This window comes from Ambystoma mexicanum, chromosome 2q (assembly GCF_040938575.1).
Source record: "Ambystoma mexicanum isolate Mex_15411 chromosome 2q, UKY_AmexF1_1, whole genome shotgun sequence".
Classification (NCBI taxonomy): Eukaryota; Metazoa; Chordata; class Amphibia; order Caudata; family Ambystomatidae; genus Ambystoma; species Ambystoma mexicanum.
In genome coordinates, this window is record NC_090924.1 from 68,331,012 (window position 1) to 68,348,622 (window position 17,611).

At 50.0% G+C, this 17,611-nt stretch overlaps 1 protein-coding gene across 8 annotated transcripts in view; it reads left to right on the forward strand.

Moving 5' to 3' along the window:
* The window catches only part of SLX4 (SLX4 structure-specific endonuclease subunit), a 785,402-nt gene that overhangs the window by 289,376 nt on the left and 478,415 nt on the right, over window positions 1-17,611 (forward strand). For all 8 annotated transcript variants that reach the window (XM_069646855.1, XM_069646858.1, XM_069646862.1 and 5 more), the window contains one exon: window positions 10,116-10,333. In XM_069646855.1, the coding sequence (XP_069502956.1) occupies window positions 10,116-10,333 (218 nt within the window). The remainder of the gene's footprint in view (window positions 1-10,115; window positions 10,334-17,611) is intronic.

A 17,611-nucleotide genomic window follows, 5' to 3' on the forward strand; every position in this document is an offset into this window, starting at 1 on the left:
CACTGACCCTGGTGCTGTGTCGGGGCACACTATGGGGCGGAAGAGGAACTCCGCTGGAATCCTCCAATCCATTCTCCTCAGCTCTGGAATTATGAGGGCCAATGTCTTTAGCCCTTCAATAAACATTTCCTCGTTTTCCGGCAAACCTCGTATTTCTTGTGTGGTTGTGTGGGCCTGTACTACCAACATTACACGTAATGGGCATATTCCGGGTGTTGAACACACTATACCTCTCTCAGTGAAGGATAGGGTCATGTTGAGTTTACTCAGGAGATCCCTCCCTAATAAATGTATTGGTGAGTGTTCATAATACAGTAAGGGTGTCTTTACAGTTTTGTCCCCCACTGTTACATCCAATGCTTCTGTGTAAGGAACTTCAATTACAGCCCCAGAGAACCCCTGCGTCTCTAACTTCCGGTTAGATAACGGGAACCGGCCCTCTCTAATGCATGATTTCTCCGCTCCCGAATCCACCATGAATATGAACTGCTTGTCTCCTATCTGCGCCCCTACCAATGGTTCCTCTGATGCATCGTAGGTGGTACATAGAACTGGACACGCAAGTGTTCTCTGTGGGCTGTCCTATTCGGGGTGTCTCATTGCCCCCCCCTGATTAAAGACACTCCCTGAAACCACTGACACGCCACTATAGGGGGCTGGTGCGGGGGCCCCGTTTGCTGTTGTCGCAAAAGGGTTGCCTGGCGTGTACTGCATATTGTCATTGTTTTGTGGGTGGTTCTGTGTTCTATACTGATGCCCCTGTTGTTGCTCATTGTTTCCTTGGCCTGAATTTCTTTGCTGCTGTTGTCCCATTGGAAGACCATATGGGCTCCCCGGGTGGGGCTGGCCATAATGTTCTGCCTCTTGGAACCCGTTGTTGGGTCTGCTTCTGCACTCCCTAGAGCAATGCCCCCATCTTCCGCAGTTCCAACAACTCCCTTGTGCACCTCTAGGACCCTGCCATCCATTTCCTCCCATTCCCCCGTACCCCGGTCCACTTCTTCAGCCCCTGTACCCACCTCGTCCCCCTCGAGGGGCCCACTCTTGCCACTGCGGACCTCCGCCTTGCTCCTGCTCGTTCCACTGCCGCTGTCCTGCTCCAGCCCAATTAGTTGCTATCCTTCCTTGTATTGCGATCAGCCCCTCCTCCTCTTCATCTCCCTCCCTGCTATGTGGGAGCGCGGCTACTGCTGCTGCGACCTTCACCAACTTCGTCTGCACTAGTTTCGCTTCATCTGCCAATCTTTTCTGCGCCACCTCCTTCTCCCTTTCTTTTATTCGCTTACAGTGGTGTACTATTATGCTCTGAATCTCAGGCCATCCTTTCGCTTCAATACCGGCTATTTTGTCGAGCGCCTTTTGCACCTCTTTGGGGAGGCCCCTCTTTATAATGAAGTAAAATAAAGATGTCGATTGGTACCAGGGCGTCCCCGTTTCTGCTCTCCACATCTCTTGGACCCGAAAAATGTAATCCATTGCATCTTCCCCGTCATTCATTGTACATTGCATTACTGACTGTAAGTCTGGTGTATCTGGAAACGTTTCCCGCAGAGCATCCCACACCCTTGCACGCACTGTTAAAGGAGGCCCCATCATGGCGATCAGTCTAGCGTTACTCCCGGGAAACCAGCCTTGACCCATACTCTGTCGGCCTGATCCCCCACTGCTGATACAAGCAGGCTCTTCACATCTCCTATTGCTAGGGGTACCCCGGCAGTGTGTTTCTCAAAGGCGTATATCCACTTACTTGCCCCTCCCGATAACGGGGGCAGTAACTTCAATAAATTGGCCTTATCCATCTGAGCCCACGGGATATAATTCGGCCTCCCTCCTCCCCTATGTATCAGTGGGAGCTGTAACTTTCCTTTCATCGTGGTATCCATACCCGTCTTCACTCCTGCCGTTCCCAAGGATGCCATTTTCCCCACCCTGTTTCTCAATCGTCCCGTCTACTCATCGTCCAGTGTTCTCATTGAACATGCACCATCTAACCCTTCGCTTCCCCCTCCTATTGCCATGCTTAACCTGTCGCTTTCCTCCAAATCGTCTCTTATATCACATAGTAGTTCTTCTCTGTCCCCTATAGGCCTTTCTTCATTATCAGTACATCCCTCTCTTGTCCCTAGTTGTATTATTCGTGTCGGTTCTTCCTCAATTCTGAACAGTATCTCACCTTTTTTCCACCCGTCTCGAAGTGTTCTATTCTCACTCGGCGCTCTAGACGTGCGCTCTGATCTCGCTGCATTAAGTGCTGTCCGTTCACAAATGTCTTTTATCCTTGAGAGCTCATCTTTGGCTATTGAGAGTCTTGACTCTAAATCGTCTGTTAGTTTTTCTATGTCCACCCTTTGTGTACTTGCCTGGGCTTGCTCCCTTGTACTCTCGTATGGCGGGGGTGCCGTTGGCCGTTGGGGTGTAGTAGTTGTCGGGGGAGGCACATAAGTGGGGTCACTGTACCCTTCTGCGGGCACAGGCTTGTTTAATATCGGGTACAAGCTTATTACCTCTATTTGTGGCTCTACATTTGGCAATTCTTTAACATCTCTGTATCATTAGTGGATTGTCAGTGGTGGATGGTAGGTCAGGATTTAATGCTGGTGCTTTGGGCGGTGGTATCTCTTCAAATAACCTCCAGAGATCTAATATCTCCCTCCTATTATGCAACTGCTTCCCCTTGTATTTCAAACAAATGCATGTGGCCACCATATCCAGAACACTTTTGTCAAACGACCCCCCTTCGGGCCATATCTGGGGTAACCCCTCTCCCTTCAACTCTGTTATCCATTGGTCCTGATATTTTTTAATTCGCTCCGCGTGCCCCGGTAGGTTCTTACAAATATGCAATAAGGGTGTCTCTGCCCCCATGCTTTGTGTCCTCCTGGTACTTGTGTGTCTCTGTATGTCCCAAAATTACAATGTAAAACGTGTCACCATGTGAGTATTCGTCTTTTATTTCATATTCAATAATGGGCGCCTTTATGTTCTTCCCCCTGCCTGCTCACCACAAGAATGGCTGTACACAGTCTCTATTCTATTCTCTTTGGGGGGCACATACAAGAGCAAACCATCTGTGATCTCGACAATGTTAACCCAGAAATCAAAAAGGTACACACTCACTTCACCTTGTCATTTTTGTCTTCCTGAAGTTTTGTCCGGCCACACTTACCATGACCATTCAATTACTATGCATTTATGACCATTCTTACACACCCACAGCACCAAATCGTCTCTTGACACATACGAGGCGCACACACCTCTCTGTAACACTCTCTTCACAATTCAATCTGCCCTCCCTTTCCTCCCTGGCCGGCTGTCCCTGTCCGTCTTATTCAGATATATGTATGCACATATATATAGATTTATACGTCTGATTTTCACTCTTACAGTAGGACTCTTTGTCGTTTACTTTATCTCTATCGTTTTGTACTGACTTCACTTTTGTTTTTTCCCCAACCCCTAAAGAAAAGAATAGAAAGAATAGCAGTCACTAATGTATTCTCCGTGTCCCCCTTTGCCAGACACTTTTATCTTATTATCCACTTCTTCATATATTCCCAGTACTAGTCAAGATAGCACTATGCGGCGCCGCCTTCCACCCCCTCTCGGAGCTAGGTTCCCGTCACTTTTATCTCTTATTCACCTCTTAATCCTAATGGCCATATGCAAAGAAAAAGCAAAGAAAGTTTAAGATGATCCTTAGCAGATCTGCGTACCCCCTTTTCTACCCCTCTTCGTTCTCTGTCCTAAATTTCTCCCTCCACTCCCTTTACGATCGCTCGCACTCAATACTCACGTGCCCGTCTTGAACCGATAGTCTCCGAAACTGGGTCCGTCCAGGCAGTGTTGCCGTCCGCTCAACAGTCAGCCCCGGCTCCGGCGAGCGGTACTTAAAGGGGATTTTTCAACCGGGATCCCGTACCCTCTCTGTTGAGTGCGCACTTCTTAGTGTACCGGTCGCCGTTGGCGGGCAGCCTCCCGGAGCCGGCGCACCGTGCGTATCCCTTTTCGACCGGAGATTCTCGTTCCAAAAGGGGACGGTAATGATGGGTTGGGAAAAAATTATAATAATCACGCTTTCGGGGTCACCACTGAAGGCAAGCGTCCCCAACCAGCACGATCCTCCCCGCAATGAGAGACAATGAAGGACTCTCCCAAGTTGGGAATAAAGCCAAGACAGAGTGCGGGTGAGCTTAAAGGGGAGTTTATCAATCAGAATAGGGCATGCAAAGAACTCTGCAAACTCCGAGAGCGCTCTGTCTGACAATAGCAAAGACAGGCGTATATATTTACAAAAAATGTCATAATAACCTACATACTATAGGGGGTACAAGTTCAATGGGATTGGGTGGTGATGACTAGCTATAGGCGTTGCTGTGATGTGGTTGGCCTTGGCTGGAGGACGTCACTGGTCAGCCTCGTGGGTCGGGCTGGGCCTGGCGGGTCGGCTGAGTTCATCCGGGCGGTGTTGTTGTGCCATTGTGGCCAGTGTCAGAGATGAATGTCTTTTCCTGACTTATTTGCCCTAGGCCATGCACACCGCAGTCATTCAGCTATTGCAATATTATCTTCTTTAGTAAATCTTTCAATAGGTTATTCTACAGGTTAATGCAACACAGGAGGAATGCACCTTGTGAGGGGTCTGATGGTCATTCATCAGGGCACGATTACCAGTGTCCTGTTGACCGGTACCATAGGTCGAGGGGCTAAGTTTCAGGGCATGGGACAGGCGGTACATGTCTTTCTGTCCTGTTAGAAGTTGTTATGAATGTGCTGCTGTGTGTTGCCACAGTATTGGGTGTCCTTAATTGCACTGAGCCATAAGTCTGAGGTGATCCGGTGGGTTGTGGGGTTTACGAGGGGGCGCCTTTGGATTTGTGTATTCAGGCAGAGGTTTACTGCTGTGCTGTAAATAATGCAGGTGGCGGGCCGTGGCCTTGGGTGCTGCAGAGTGGACTACAAATATTTGAAGCGGCTCCAGTCTGGTTGGGGGAGGTGGAGCAGCGCGGCGCGGGCCTCTGCTCTCATGTTTGGCAGTCTTCGCAGGGTGGGAGGGGGAATGGCCTTGTACAAATTCACAAAGTTATCTTCCTCGTGTGTTGCCGACTTTAGAGGTGAAAACATCACAAACATTTGAACACTCTATAATATTCATTTGAATCACTCGAAAACATACATTTCAACTTTGCTAAATGTGTCTCGAATATAACCAGTCTGAGCACCTTATTCGTACACTATGTTTTAACAACTACAGCATTTAGTTATATGCATATACATTTGCAGTAAGTGAGGTAGTAGTGAGGTAGGTGGAGCACATAGAAAATGACTCGCCACCGTACGTGAGGGTAGTGGCACATAAGGGGCTTAGACATACACGCATGACAAGTGCATTCTCGCGCGTCCTTCACATGAGCCCTCTGTATGGTTACATTCGTCTTCCCTTGTACTCTAGCAGCATTAGTTCGGTTATGGCGCAGGACCACGGAGTGTAAGCTTTTCAATGATACACATAACAAATAGTCCCCTGGAACGCTCTTTCATTGTTAGTACCCAACTGCAGTGGTGTGGGCTCTTCATTGCTAATATTATGTAAGCATGCATTCTATCATGGTTATACATTTTACAGGTTTCCGTAATAGAAGAGGTTTTGTGGAGAAATGCACACTTTGCAAGTGGTCTTGGCATTAATATTTGGGGACTTTCTGCCATCCGATGACCATTTTACAGTTCTCTTCATCACCCAGGCCCCGCTGGCCGGGTCATGCTGGGAGCAGTGATACACTGCGGAGGGTGAAATGTTAGTGTTAGTATCTTATGCTAGCTCATGTCCGTCTTGTTCGTGGGAACAGGCTCACAGCGGATCTGCCAGGGTGCTGCGGCAACAGGGATAATTGAAACTCTCCGAGGGTGGGGGCCGCGCTACAGTGCGCTGAGCTCACATCATCTTTATTAGACAAAAATCCTTTCTAAGGCCTAACTAAATTCAATGTGTGGGCAATGTCTTCAGCAGGTGAGCCCTCCACCACCTGGGCCCTGGTGATATGAGGGGACGCCCAATGAGCCATGGCCCTCACCTGGTGAAGGGATGTAGGCAAGGGGGGGTCTTTTGGACCTACCCTCCCCTACACTGCATACCCGAAGGAGAGGAAAAGGAAGCCTTCCTTAACATTATTAAAGATGGCAAGGATGCCATGTGCGAATCACTTCAAACTGGCATCGATTCCGCTGACAGTATCAGCAGGGCCGTGGCGGCAAGTACAACAATCCGCAGGCATTCGTGGTTGCGAAAGTCTGGCTTTGCTCCAGATGTACAGGCGAGACTTTTGAATATGCCCTTTGACGGCTCTTCATTATTCGGGAAAAAGGCTGATGACAGTCTGGAAAAGTTACAGACTTCTAAAGCAGCAGCAAAATCTTTAGGAGCTGCTATCCGCCAACCTTCTTTTCGCCCCTCAGGAACCTCTGGTAGAGGAAAGTCCTTTCGCTATTCTGCATTCGTGAAAAGCAGAGGACAGCCGGCTCAAAGAGGCCAAAGGAGATCCACCCGAGGTGGACGGGTCAAAAGTACTAAGGCCGCAGCAGCAGCAGGTGCCTCTTTACCCTCAGCATCTGCATCAGCCGCCCCCAAACCACTCTGAGGCCTTTCCACACAATACACCTATAGGGGGCAGGTTAACTCACCATCTGACGGAATGGCAGGCTATAACGTCAGATGTTTGGGCATTGGAAACAGTTACCCAAGGTTACTGCATACCCTTTATACACATTCCTCAGAGTCATCCACCGGGGAACAGCTCTCTGAAAGTTTCAGATCCGCTCCTCTTGGAGGAAATTATTGACCTGCTAGAGAAGGGTGCCATAGAACTGGTACCTGTAGCGGAAAGGAACAAGGGCTGGTACTCCCCCTACTTTCTCATACCAAAGAAGGACGGAGGACTGAGACCCATCCTGGACTTACGAGAATTGAACAAGTTCCTCAGGAAGGACAAGTTCAAGATGGTAACTCTCTCTCAGATCCTTCAGGCCCTGCAGCTCCAGGACTGGCTGGTATCTCTGGACCTTCAGGATGCTTATTTCCATGTGCCAATCCATCTCAAACACAGGTAATACCTGAGGTTCGCAATTGGCGACTCATTATCAATTTCGAGTTCTGCCATTTGGGCTGACCTCCGCCCCGAGGGTCTTCACCAAGCTGATGTCGGTAGTGGCGGCGAGTCTAAGGAGGGAAGGGATCCACGTCTACCCCTACCTGGACGACTGGCTGATCAGGGCTGTATCTCCGGAACAGGCCCAGGTCCAGCTAGATTATGTCTGCAACTTCCTTCACAGACTGGGCTTCTCCCTGAATTTAAAGAAGTCACAGATGATGCCATCACAGAGGCTCCATTTCATTGGAGCGGTCCTGGACACTTCCCTGGGAAAAGCCTCGCCACCAGAGGTGAGGGCTCAGGATATTCTACAGATGGTCACCAAGTTTCAGAATGCCCAACGTCTCCCAGCCTTCGACTTTTTGAGGTTGCTAGGCCTCATGGCATCCTGCATCTTCCTTGTGCCAGAGGCTCGCCTGAGAATGAGATCTCTTCAGTGGGCACTGAGAAGTCAGTGGTTGCAATTCTCAGGGAGAATGACAGATCCCCTCCGGATTCCGGACAAGGTAGCCCGTGACCTTCAATGGTGGGCCTATCCAGAGAACATCTTGAAAGGAGAACTGTTTTGGCAATCATGGCCGGAGATAACAGTAGTCACAGACGCCTCACTCACGGGGTGGGGAACCCATGCCAACGACTTGACCATCAGCGGTCGTTGGTCTCCATCGGAGTCCAGACTACACATCAACCTATTAGAGCTGAGAGCAATCAGACTAGCGCTGAAAGCTTTCCTGCCATCAGTACAGGGGAGAAATGTCCTGATAATGACAGACAACACGGTGGCCATGCACTACCTCACCAAAAGAGGAAGCGTAGGATCACTGCCACTGTGCAGAGAGGCGATGCAGCTCTGGTTTTGGGCAATCCAAGAAGGAATCTCTCTATCGGCTGTCCACCTAGCCGGAGAGTAGAACTTGACAGCGGACGCTCTGAGCAGGCAGAGCACAGTCTCCCACGAGTGGGAGCTAGCTCAGGAAGTCCTTCAAGAGATCGTCACCCTTTGGGGAACCCCTCAGGTGGGTCTGTTCGCCACAAGCAACAACAAGAAGTGCGATCTGTTCTGTTCAAGGGAATTTCCCCCGAGAGGAGCTCTAGGAAATGCGTTCGTAGTGGACTGGGAGTTTCCACTCCTTTACGCGTTCCCTCCAGTCCCTGTTATTCCTCAAATGATCAGGAGGTTGAGAAGATTCCGGAAAACCATGATCCTAATTGCCCCGGATTGGGCCAGGAGAACGTGGTACCCGGACCTTCTAGATATGTCCATCTGTCCTCCAATCCGTCTTCCACTCAAAGAGAATCTTCTCTCACAGAGGGAGGTCAAGTTCTCCATCCAGACACCAGAACCCTCAACCTTCACGCTTGGCTTCTGAAAGGTTGAGGTACAAGGATTGGGATCTCCCTGATGACGTAATGGAGGTGTTGCTTTCAGCCAGAAGACCGGCAACAAAGTCTTTATACCGCTCCCGTTGGAACAAATTTTGCAGCTGGTGTAGGGAAGAGAGTATCGTTTCTACTCTACTTGGCAAACTCAGGCCTTCAAGTGGGCACTGTAAAAGGCTATCTCGCAGCGCATTCTATCTTCAAGCGCACTGCAGAGGAACCATCGTATTTCAAAATTCCTCTAGTGGTACAATTTCTCAAGGGACTAACTAATGTTTATGGGACTTTAAACTTCTTAATGGGCACTCCATTCGAACCACTTCACTCTTGCGCGCTGAGATTTCTCACGCTTAAAACTGTCCTTTTGGTAGCACTAACATCTGCTAGGAGGGTGAGCGAACTACAAGCTCTCTCCTGTAAACCCCCACATACAATCTTCCATAAGGACAAAGTTGTCCTACAGGTGAAGCCTAATTTCCTCCTAAAGGTGGTTTCTGAATTTCATATTACTCAGAAAATGACCGTGCCTTCGTTCTTCCCTCCTCCCCATCCGGGGGAAAGAGGAGGAAAGGCTACATAGGCTGGACCCTAGGCGAGCTCTCAGCTTTTACATCAGCAGAATGGCTGGGATCAGGCAAGCAGACCAACTGTTTGTAGGATACTCAGGTCACAAGTTGGGACTACCCATAACAAAACAAACCATCTCCAGGTGGATTATTTTGGCCATCCTGGAATGTTATAGACTAGCAGGGAAAGAGCCACCCCAAAATCTCAGGGCTCATTCAACCAGGGGTATCGCAGCCTCTTCGGCTCTCCAAAGAGGGGTACCGGTCCGGGACATATGTGCGGCTGCCACATGGTCGTCCGCACATACATTCACAAAATTTTACAATCTGGATTCCTCCACTGCTCAAGAGACCAGATTTGGCAAGGCCGTATTACATTCGGTCCATCCCTAAAGGGATACATAACACTGTCACTCCCGCCTCCAATTACATGCCACTGCTATGGGAGTCTATCAAAGATGAGGAATACGTCGGAGGACACAATCCCTTCGAAGAACAAGTTACTTCTTACCCGGTAACGTTCTTTCGATGGGATGTTCCTCCGACGTATTCCTTATCGCCCCTCCCAACCATCCCCGCAGCGATAACTTCCCTTGTGGTTGCAGCTTACGCTCCTTCAAGGTCAATAACCAATTCAGGCATGACTTTTCTTATGCTACAAAACGGAACTGAGCAACGGACGCAGCGCGTGGCTATTTATGGGCATGGTGACGTCGGTGCCGATATGATGGCCGTCGAAGGACATCGACTCGGCGGACGTCGACGCGCAGCGCCCTCTACAGAAAAAATTTCCGAGGCCAGCAAGCTGGAAACGTATTATCAAATACGTCGGAGGAACATCCCGTCGAAAGAACGTTACCAGGTAAGAAGTAACTTGTTCTTCTATGCTATATTCTCTTCTTTACTTTGCCTGGTTGCATCACATGGAAACACAGTGGACAATGCAGTGCTAATGTTTTTCTTCTGCGTCATTGATCTAAAAGGAGCACATAGTAACAAAAATAATTTTGCTCTTGAATTTTAGCTGCACAACTGGTAGGACGAAACGCAAAGGGTCGGCGAAGGAGACTGCACCATCAAAGAAGCACAAGCCTAGCATGGAGACCTCACAGGTAGAGGACATGCTGGTGGCTCTGGTGATGTCCAGATCACTTCTGGAGCAAGAAAGCCAAGATGGAGCATCGACTGTCACCAATGTCAAGTCCGAAGTTGCCTTGCCCATTAAGAGGGGAAATGGAGCAGGTATAGTGATATGATATGATAAGTCATTTATAACGCGCCTGTACACATGTGTTTCTAGGCTCGACAAGACAAGGGAGGGTACGAAGGGAGGACAAGACGGCGATCTTACTAGGCCCTGTGTCATTCAGATCGTGCAAATGCAGTAACGCAAAGTGCAGGGGAACGGGGTGGGCGAAGTGCAAGGGGTAAGGGCGAAGTGCAATCAGGGCAGCAGTGCTCTGAGTAAGTGAAGCCAGGACAGCGTGGCTCTGGGTAAGTGCAAGGAGGCGGGGGACTGTAGACGTTACAGTTACAGCCCGTAGTGCGCGACAGGCCCAGAGGCAGTTTGGGGGAGACATGTCAAGAGGAGCCAGGTACCTGTTGAGACTCTGAGGTTAACCAAGCAAGGGAAAGCGGATGAGAAAAGGATGATTTTGAGCTGTTTGCAGAACTTCAGGTGGTCTGGCTCAAGTTTGAGTGGGGCAGATAGGCCGTTCCAGAGGGAGGCACCTGCAGAGGAAAGTGATCCATCCCCTACTCTCTGCCTGAAGCGTCTGACCCTCAGAGTTGGAGGCAGTAAAGCAAAGGTGTTTGAGAAGGAAGATTTTTAGGAAGAGAGTGTTGAATGTAGAGTGGGCCCTGGCCCCAGAAAGCCTGGTGGACGATGCAGAGGGTCTTGAACTTGATCCTTGCAGCCACCAGGAGTAAGTGGAGAGATTTCAGGGCTGGATAGACATTGTTCTCGGGCTTGAGGCCAAGGAGAAGTCTTGCAGTCCTGTTCTGGATTAGTTGCGGAGAGTAGAGGAAGGCAGATTGAGAAAGTGGCTCTGGAGACAATGACCTTCTAGGGGAAATTGAGAAAAGGAAGAGTACCTCTGATGAGGTGCAGCTGGTAGTGGGCATTCTTGGAAATGTATGTGATGTGAGGAGGGAAGGAGAGAGTGGAGTCAAAGATGACACCAAGTTTTTTTGCCTCATAGGAAGGTGAAGGAAGAGGGCTCATGGAGGGCAACCGAGTGAGAGAGGGAAAGAGGGAGAGCGGGAGCAGGAGCAGGGGTCCCGATGGAGAAGGATCTCCGTCTTACTAGCATTAAGGCCGAAATCGTTCCAGGCGCACCAATCCTGAATCCTGGATAAACAGTCTGGAATGTGCGAGAGGAGAGGTGGCTGTAGGGAGCCGGAAAAAGAGCTGTGCGTCGGTATCCAGTAATTTTACTGAAGAAAATTCAGAGTGGTACGTTTTACTAAAGTAAAAAATACCGAAAATGTTTAATATATATATGATAGTGGAGTAAGGGGTCAAAATGGGTGGGCATGGGTTAAAAGGGTAGGAAAACAGGTGGCTTGGGGGAGACCCCCCCCCAAATAAAAAAAACTAATAATTCAGTATTTTTTACCTCAGTAAAACTTACCACTCTGAATTTTACTTCAGAAGAATCACATATAACCCTGCGTGTCATCTGCATAACACTGAACGTTAGAGCAGAAGTTGGAGGTTAGGTGTGCAGGGGGGCCACAAAGAAATTGGAGAGCGGGAGTGAGAGGTTAGAGCCCTTGGGAACACTGCATATGGAGAGAGATCTGGTGGAGAGAAAGGACCCAAGTTGGACCTGGGAGGGTCGGTCCAGGAGGAAAGAGGTCAGCCACTTCAGGGCCTGATCTGTGATGCCAAGGTTTTCACAGAGTCGGTAGATCAGGATTGTGTGATTGCCCATGTCCAAAGCAGAGGAAAGGTAAAGGAGGATGATGACAGAAGGGGTGCAGTTTCCGTGCCTTTGGCTGCCCTGAAGCCAGACTGGTGCTCATGGAGACAGCCAACCGTTTCAATGTGGAGAGTGAGCTGGGAGATGGCCAGTTTTTCAAGAAGTTCCTTCTCTCTCTCTCTCTCACTCTCTCACTCTCTCACTCTCTCACTCTCTCACTCTCTCACAAAACCTGACAAAAGTGAGCAAGAAATTCCACAACAAGTGTTCTTTTTATTTATAAGCACACTCCTGGCATAAAAAGCAGAGGAAATTAACTTTAGCAGAAAATGGTGTAGTGCTGTGACAATGACCAGATTAATATGCTAGTCCTACAGAAGAGCATATATGTTTGTAAATTATTCAGATACAAGGAGTGTCTTCAATTGCTGGGTCTTTAGGGCCCTTAGAAAAGAGAGCATGATAGTCAAAATTTGAATACATTTGGGTAGTGGGTCTGGAGTCTTTCATCCTGAGCGATGGATGCTTGGTTTCTCAGTTCTGAATGTTCTTACTATGGGTGTTTACAGGAGGACTATCTTTGTTATACCAGCCTTTCTTTTCTTTATTCTGTGCCATCGACCTACTACAATCAATTTATCAGATAGAAATGTGGATCGATGAAGGTAAGCCACTTAGTATGTATTATGAGAAACCTGAATCTGTCTCACCCGCTAGTCCCTGGGGATCTGTCATCCAGGTGGCTAGGACACAGCCATCGCTTTTGGATCCTGTTCCTGGGGGTTGACCAATGGGGGAAGATCACCTGGATGTGGGGTCTTCGGGAAGTGTAGGTGGGACGCCGAATGGTGAGAAGTGGTATCCCCTTCCCTGTAACACCTTTTTTCCATCCTACCAGGTAGGATACCTAGGAACTCAACCTCCTTTCCCAACACTTTTGCACGGACGATTCACTGTGAGTGACAACGGACTAACACCAGAGCCGTATACCTGACATGTCTCAATACAATGGTTAGGCAATTACTGATCATTACACACACCTGACTCCATTCACACTTCCCCACACGGATAAAAGGCAGAGCACGAAAGCATACTCTGAGCGAGGCAAAACACACAAGGAAACAGCAGTTTTGAGATGGCACTTTAATACGTGGAGAAAGACGGCGAGACCAGAGAGGGTTTCAAGGAGGGACCTGCACGATGTGTCGGAGGTTCCTGGGGCTCTGCTGCGTCAATAACCAAATCGGGGAGGAGTGATTGCCGCTGTGGTACTGTCCTTGGCTTCTACAACAAAGCAGCTCCAGTAAACACAGTACAGCTGGTGAGTCAGAGAGACTGATACCAAACCAACCTGTGTTTTGAACCAAGGTTGCAAGCAGCAACATTGTATGAAGATACGTTAAAGAGAGCAGTGTGTGAGACGCATGTGACGAACAATGCGAATATACTTGGAAACCAAAGGAGTGACTGAACTTTGGGAGGCCAAGAAAAGATACTGTACACAGAGTGGTCCGTCACCACGTGGGTGCTCATTCGAAAAGTCTCTGTGAGGTATCAAACTGATGCTAAGTGAGTAAAGGTAATCTCGAGATCGAGGTGTTCCTTCAATGGGTCAAGCGAAACTCTGTGCCCATTTGAAAGTCTTCGATGGTTTAATGTATACTGCAATTGGTCCGAGCCCAGCTGAGGGAGACTAATTGAGTAAAAGAAAGGGATATGAACCCGGCGTAGGGGGGATCCGCGGTGAACCAGCAGTCACCCGAGAATTTTCTGAACGTTGTAATAAGGGGATCTGAGCCTGAAAGAGGGGGTTCCAACGTTGAACCTTTGTTTTTGAAAGGGATCTGAGCCCGGCTGAGGGGGGCCCAGGGTGAACACTCAAATTGAAATACTTGTAAAAAGAAAAAACTTTTGCATCTAGTTTTTGTACATCAGGTCCTCTGAATCAAGAGATGTTTTAAGAAGCAAAGAGACTTGGACGCCGAAGGTCCTGATGCTGGTAATGGAACTGTATCCTCATGCCGCAGGCGCCAGAGTGTGTGCTTTGCTCGACTGAACCGCCTTGTCCCGAGCTGAAAACGTGGTGGAGGGAGGCCAGTGGCTCGAACATCCGGCATATCATTTTGTGAACACTTCTTTCTTTTTCATGAACACTACCCCACACTATTTGTAAATTAGTGGTAAGGATTGGCAATAGTTTTTATTTTATGTTAGGCGCTTTATTTTGACAAGACGCTGCTAGGACTGCATTATTATTATTTGATGGTCGTAACTTGCACCTATCTGTAGATTTAGGTTTAATTAGGCGTTCATCACACCCTTGCAAAGGTTCAATAATCACCCTTGGACTGTTGTCACTTGTGTCTGTCTTACTGTTGATACCATGCCTTCCTTACAGTATGAAATGTAGGCAATATTGAAATGAAATACTTTCTTTGATCAGAAATTGGGTGTTGTGAAATGTCATTTTAGTGGATACTGTCACTTCGGATGATCATCGACACTGCCAGTGAAAATCTTTTTTTGCTGTGTCATTCTTGTGACTCAAAGAGGGACAGGTTGGCTGTCACGCCAAATTTTAAGTTGTCTCCAAAAGTATGTTCTCCAGCATGGGGTCAGGCATGGATTCACATGCTCATGAATATTCCCCGTCATCAGGCTGGGAATCCTTGGTAAAGAAAAAATCTGTTTCACTTCTGAACTATCTTTCTCCTAACAACCTATCACTGGCCTCTGGGGTCATACTGCCCCCAGCCAATGACTGCCCTCTACCTAAGCCCCTCCTCTGGCAGCCATCTTCAGATTTTTACAGCACTTTCAAGTGTTGGGAGTCCTCGTGCTATAGCTCTCGAGCTTTTACTGAGTTTTGCTCTATCTTTCGGTCAATCGAGCCTCCAGCTTCATCGATCCACCTTCCGATTAGCGGGGACCCGTTTTGGGTTCTTCAGCGCCCCTCAAGCGTGAATTCCGTCGAGTTTTCTTCTTGGAGGATTCCAGAAGCTTCTTCAAGGCCCACGCCGCGTGGACATGGCAGGTGAAAAGGACTCTGCGCCTCTCCAAGGTTTGCCCCGGCTGCAACCTACGGAATGTCTTTTCGGATGACAGACATTCCCTGTGCCTTAACTGCCTTCACACGGACCCGACGTGCGCATGCGTCTTGTCAGGAGGTGGTACACCGCACGCTGAACGATCGGTACAGATGTCTCAAGGAGTGGCTGCAGGCCAAGGCCCCTGCTCTGGGTGAGTCCCAGCAGCATGCTTCCCCTGCCCAGAAGAAGAAAGTTAAGCAGTCTTCTAAAACCTTTAAGGGCAGCCCTCCCCCGGGGGTCCAACATAAGGCTAAGCACTGCAAGTCCACTGCCACCGGGAGCACCGTTGCGACTGGCTCTGCAGTGGCCAGGGCGAGTACAGCGTCTCCAGCGCCTGCGACCACGAGCCAACACTCAGGATATTCAAAGAAGAGGAAGTCGAACCATCCGGGCAAGCTCTTGGAGAAGACCCAGACAGGCCCTACTGAGAAGGCCAAGGGGGAGCAGGGCTCTGATCCTCCCCCTAAGGTGAAGGCCACAGGCTCGACCAAGGTCGCGAAGGCACAGGTACTTCTGCCGAAGGCCCCTTCCATCGAAGGAGTGGTGGCGTCCCTTGCGAAGAGCACCGAGGCGGATCTGCAGGGCACAACCCCGAAGGCAAGAGTATCCCTGCCTGCCAGGAGGGAGTCCTCTTTTCAACCCATCGAAAAGACACCGGAGAAGATGATGCCTATCATTTCCCCAAAACCGTCTCCCTTATTTGCAGAGAAGGGGGGGCACGGTAGCCCTTCAGGGCTCGGATATCTCCTCAGAGGAGGAGCTTACCACCCTCTGGACCCTCCAGGAGGAACGAAGCATTGAGAGCAGGCCCTACGGGAAGGATCCCGACAAGGGTGACGACGAAGATGACGACGAGGGAAGAGGAGAGTTCACCCCCGCCTCCTTTCCTCTCTCCGCTTCCCCCCGATGGATGAGACGGTTCTGGACACGGCGAGGACGGGGACGGATGACGATGGCGTATTGGGGGATCTCCTGTCTCCGACGCTTAGATCTTCAGCGCACGACGAGATTGGCTTGTTCAACGCCATGATCTCCAGGGCCTCGGAGCTGTACCAGCTTGTCCCTGAGGAGAAGAAGAAAGAGGGTTTCCTTTACCAGCGGCGCGAGGCGAGGAGGAAGACCGTACTTTCGATCCCGCTCTTGGATGACATTTGGGACAAGGGGTTGTCTCTCATGAAGAACCCTTCCTCAGCCATGGCAGAGAGGGACTGTTATGAGAAGAAATACAGGGTGCCGGAATCTTCGGGCTCCTCCTCGTCGGCGGTGGCCTCCTCCCCCGACAGCGAGGGGAAGAAGTTGGATGTCATGGGACGAAGAGTCATTGCGTCGACAGCGATGACCATCAAGGCCGCAAAAGCCCTCGCCATCGTGGCACTTTACGACGGGGAGCTTTGGTTCAAGATCCTCCCCCTCCTGGACTTCCTTCCCGACGACAAGAGGGCACAGGCGTTGGAGATCCTACAGGAAGGGGAGCTGGCATCGGACCACCCCATTACAGTGTCCACAGACATCGCCAACACAGGGTTCCGCCAAATGAGTAACGGCATCAGCGGTGCTGGCTGAGGGCCACTCATTTCCGCCAGGATGTTCAGTCGAAGGTGTAGGACATGCCCTTCGACAGGGACAATTTGTTTGGGAAGACTGTGGATGAGTCCCTTCAGGCCATCAAGGCGGACACTGAGACGGCTCATGCCTTGGCCACGTTTCAGCAACTACGGCCGTCCTTTCGGACTTCCAGAGGAAAATACCAAGGTTCCCTCCAAAGGATTCGGGGGAGGTGCCTCGTCCTACCGTCAGCCCTCCTGCTCGTCGGCCCATGTACTGGGGCCGTGCCAAATCTGGAGGTAGACGTTGTCATCGCCAAGGCCCCCACAGCGGCGCTTCGACGTCAAAACAGGATTGACCCGGCCGTGGAGTCGGGCCCCTACCTGTGCACCCCGGTGGGAGGCCGGCTGGCAAACTTTGTCAGCGTGTGGAAGACCATCTCCACCGACCGTTGGGTGCTGGACGCTCTCGCCCACGGACACACCCTAGAGTTCCAACAGAAGTGTCCCCATATACCACCAGTTGCCTGGCAGGAAAACCACATCCCCCAGCTTCTGCTGGAGGTGTGGGCCATGTTAAAAAAAGGGGGCGATAGAGCTCGTCCCAAAGAGGCTCCGGCTCTCCTCAGTGTACTCTCGTTACTTCCTCGTCAAAAAGAAGACCGGCGTTAAGAGGCCCATCCTAGACCTCTGCCGTCTGAACAAGTACATAAAGTATCAAAAATTCCGTATGATGACTCTTCAGCACGTGCTAGGACAGCTAGAAGAGGAGGATTTTCTATCATCGCTGGACTTGGAAGATGCCTATTTTCACATTCCCATCCACAAGGGCCACCGCAAGTTCCTGCGCTTCGTGGTTCAAGGGAAACATTTCCAGTTAAAGGCCCTTCCCTTCGGATTGAAGTCGGCAGCAAGAGTCTTCACCAAGTGCCTGGCGCGGGTGGCGGCGCCACTGCGCCTACG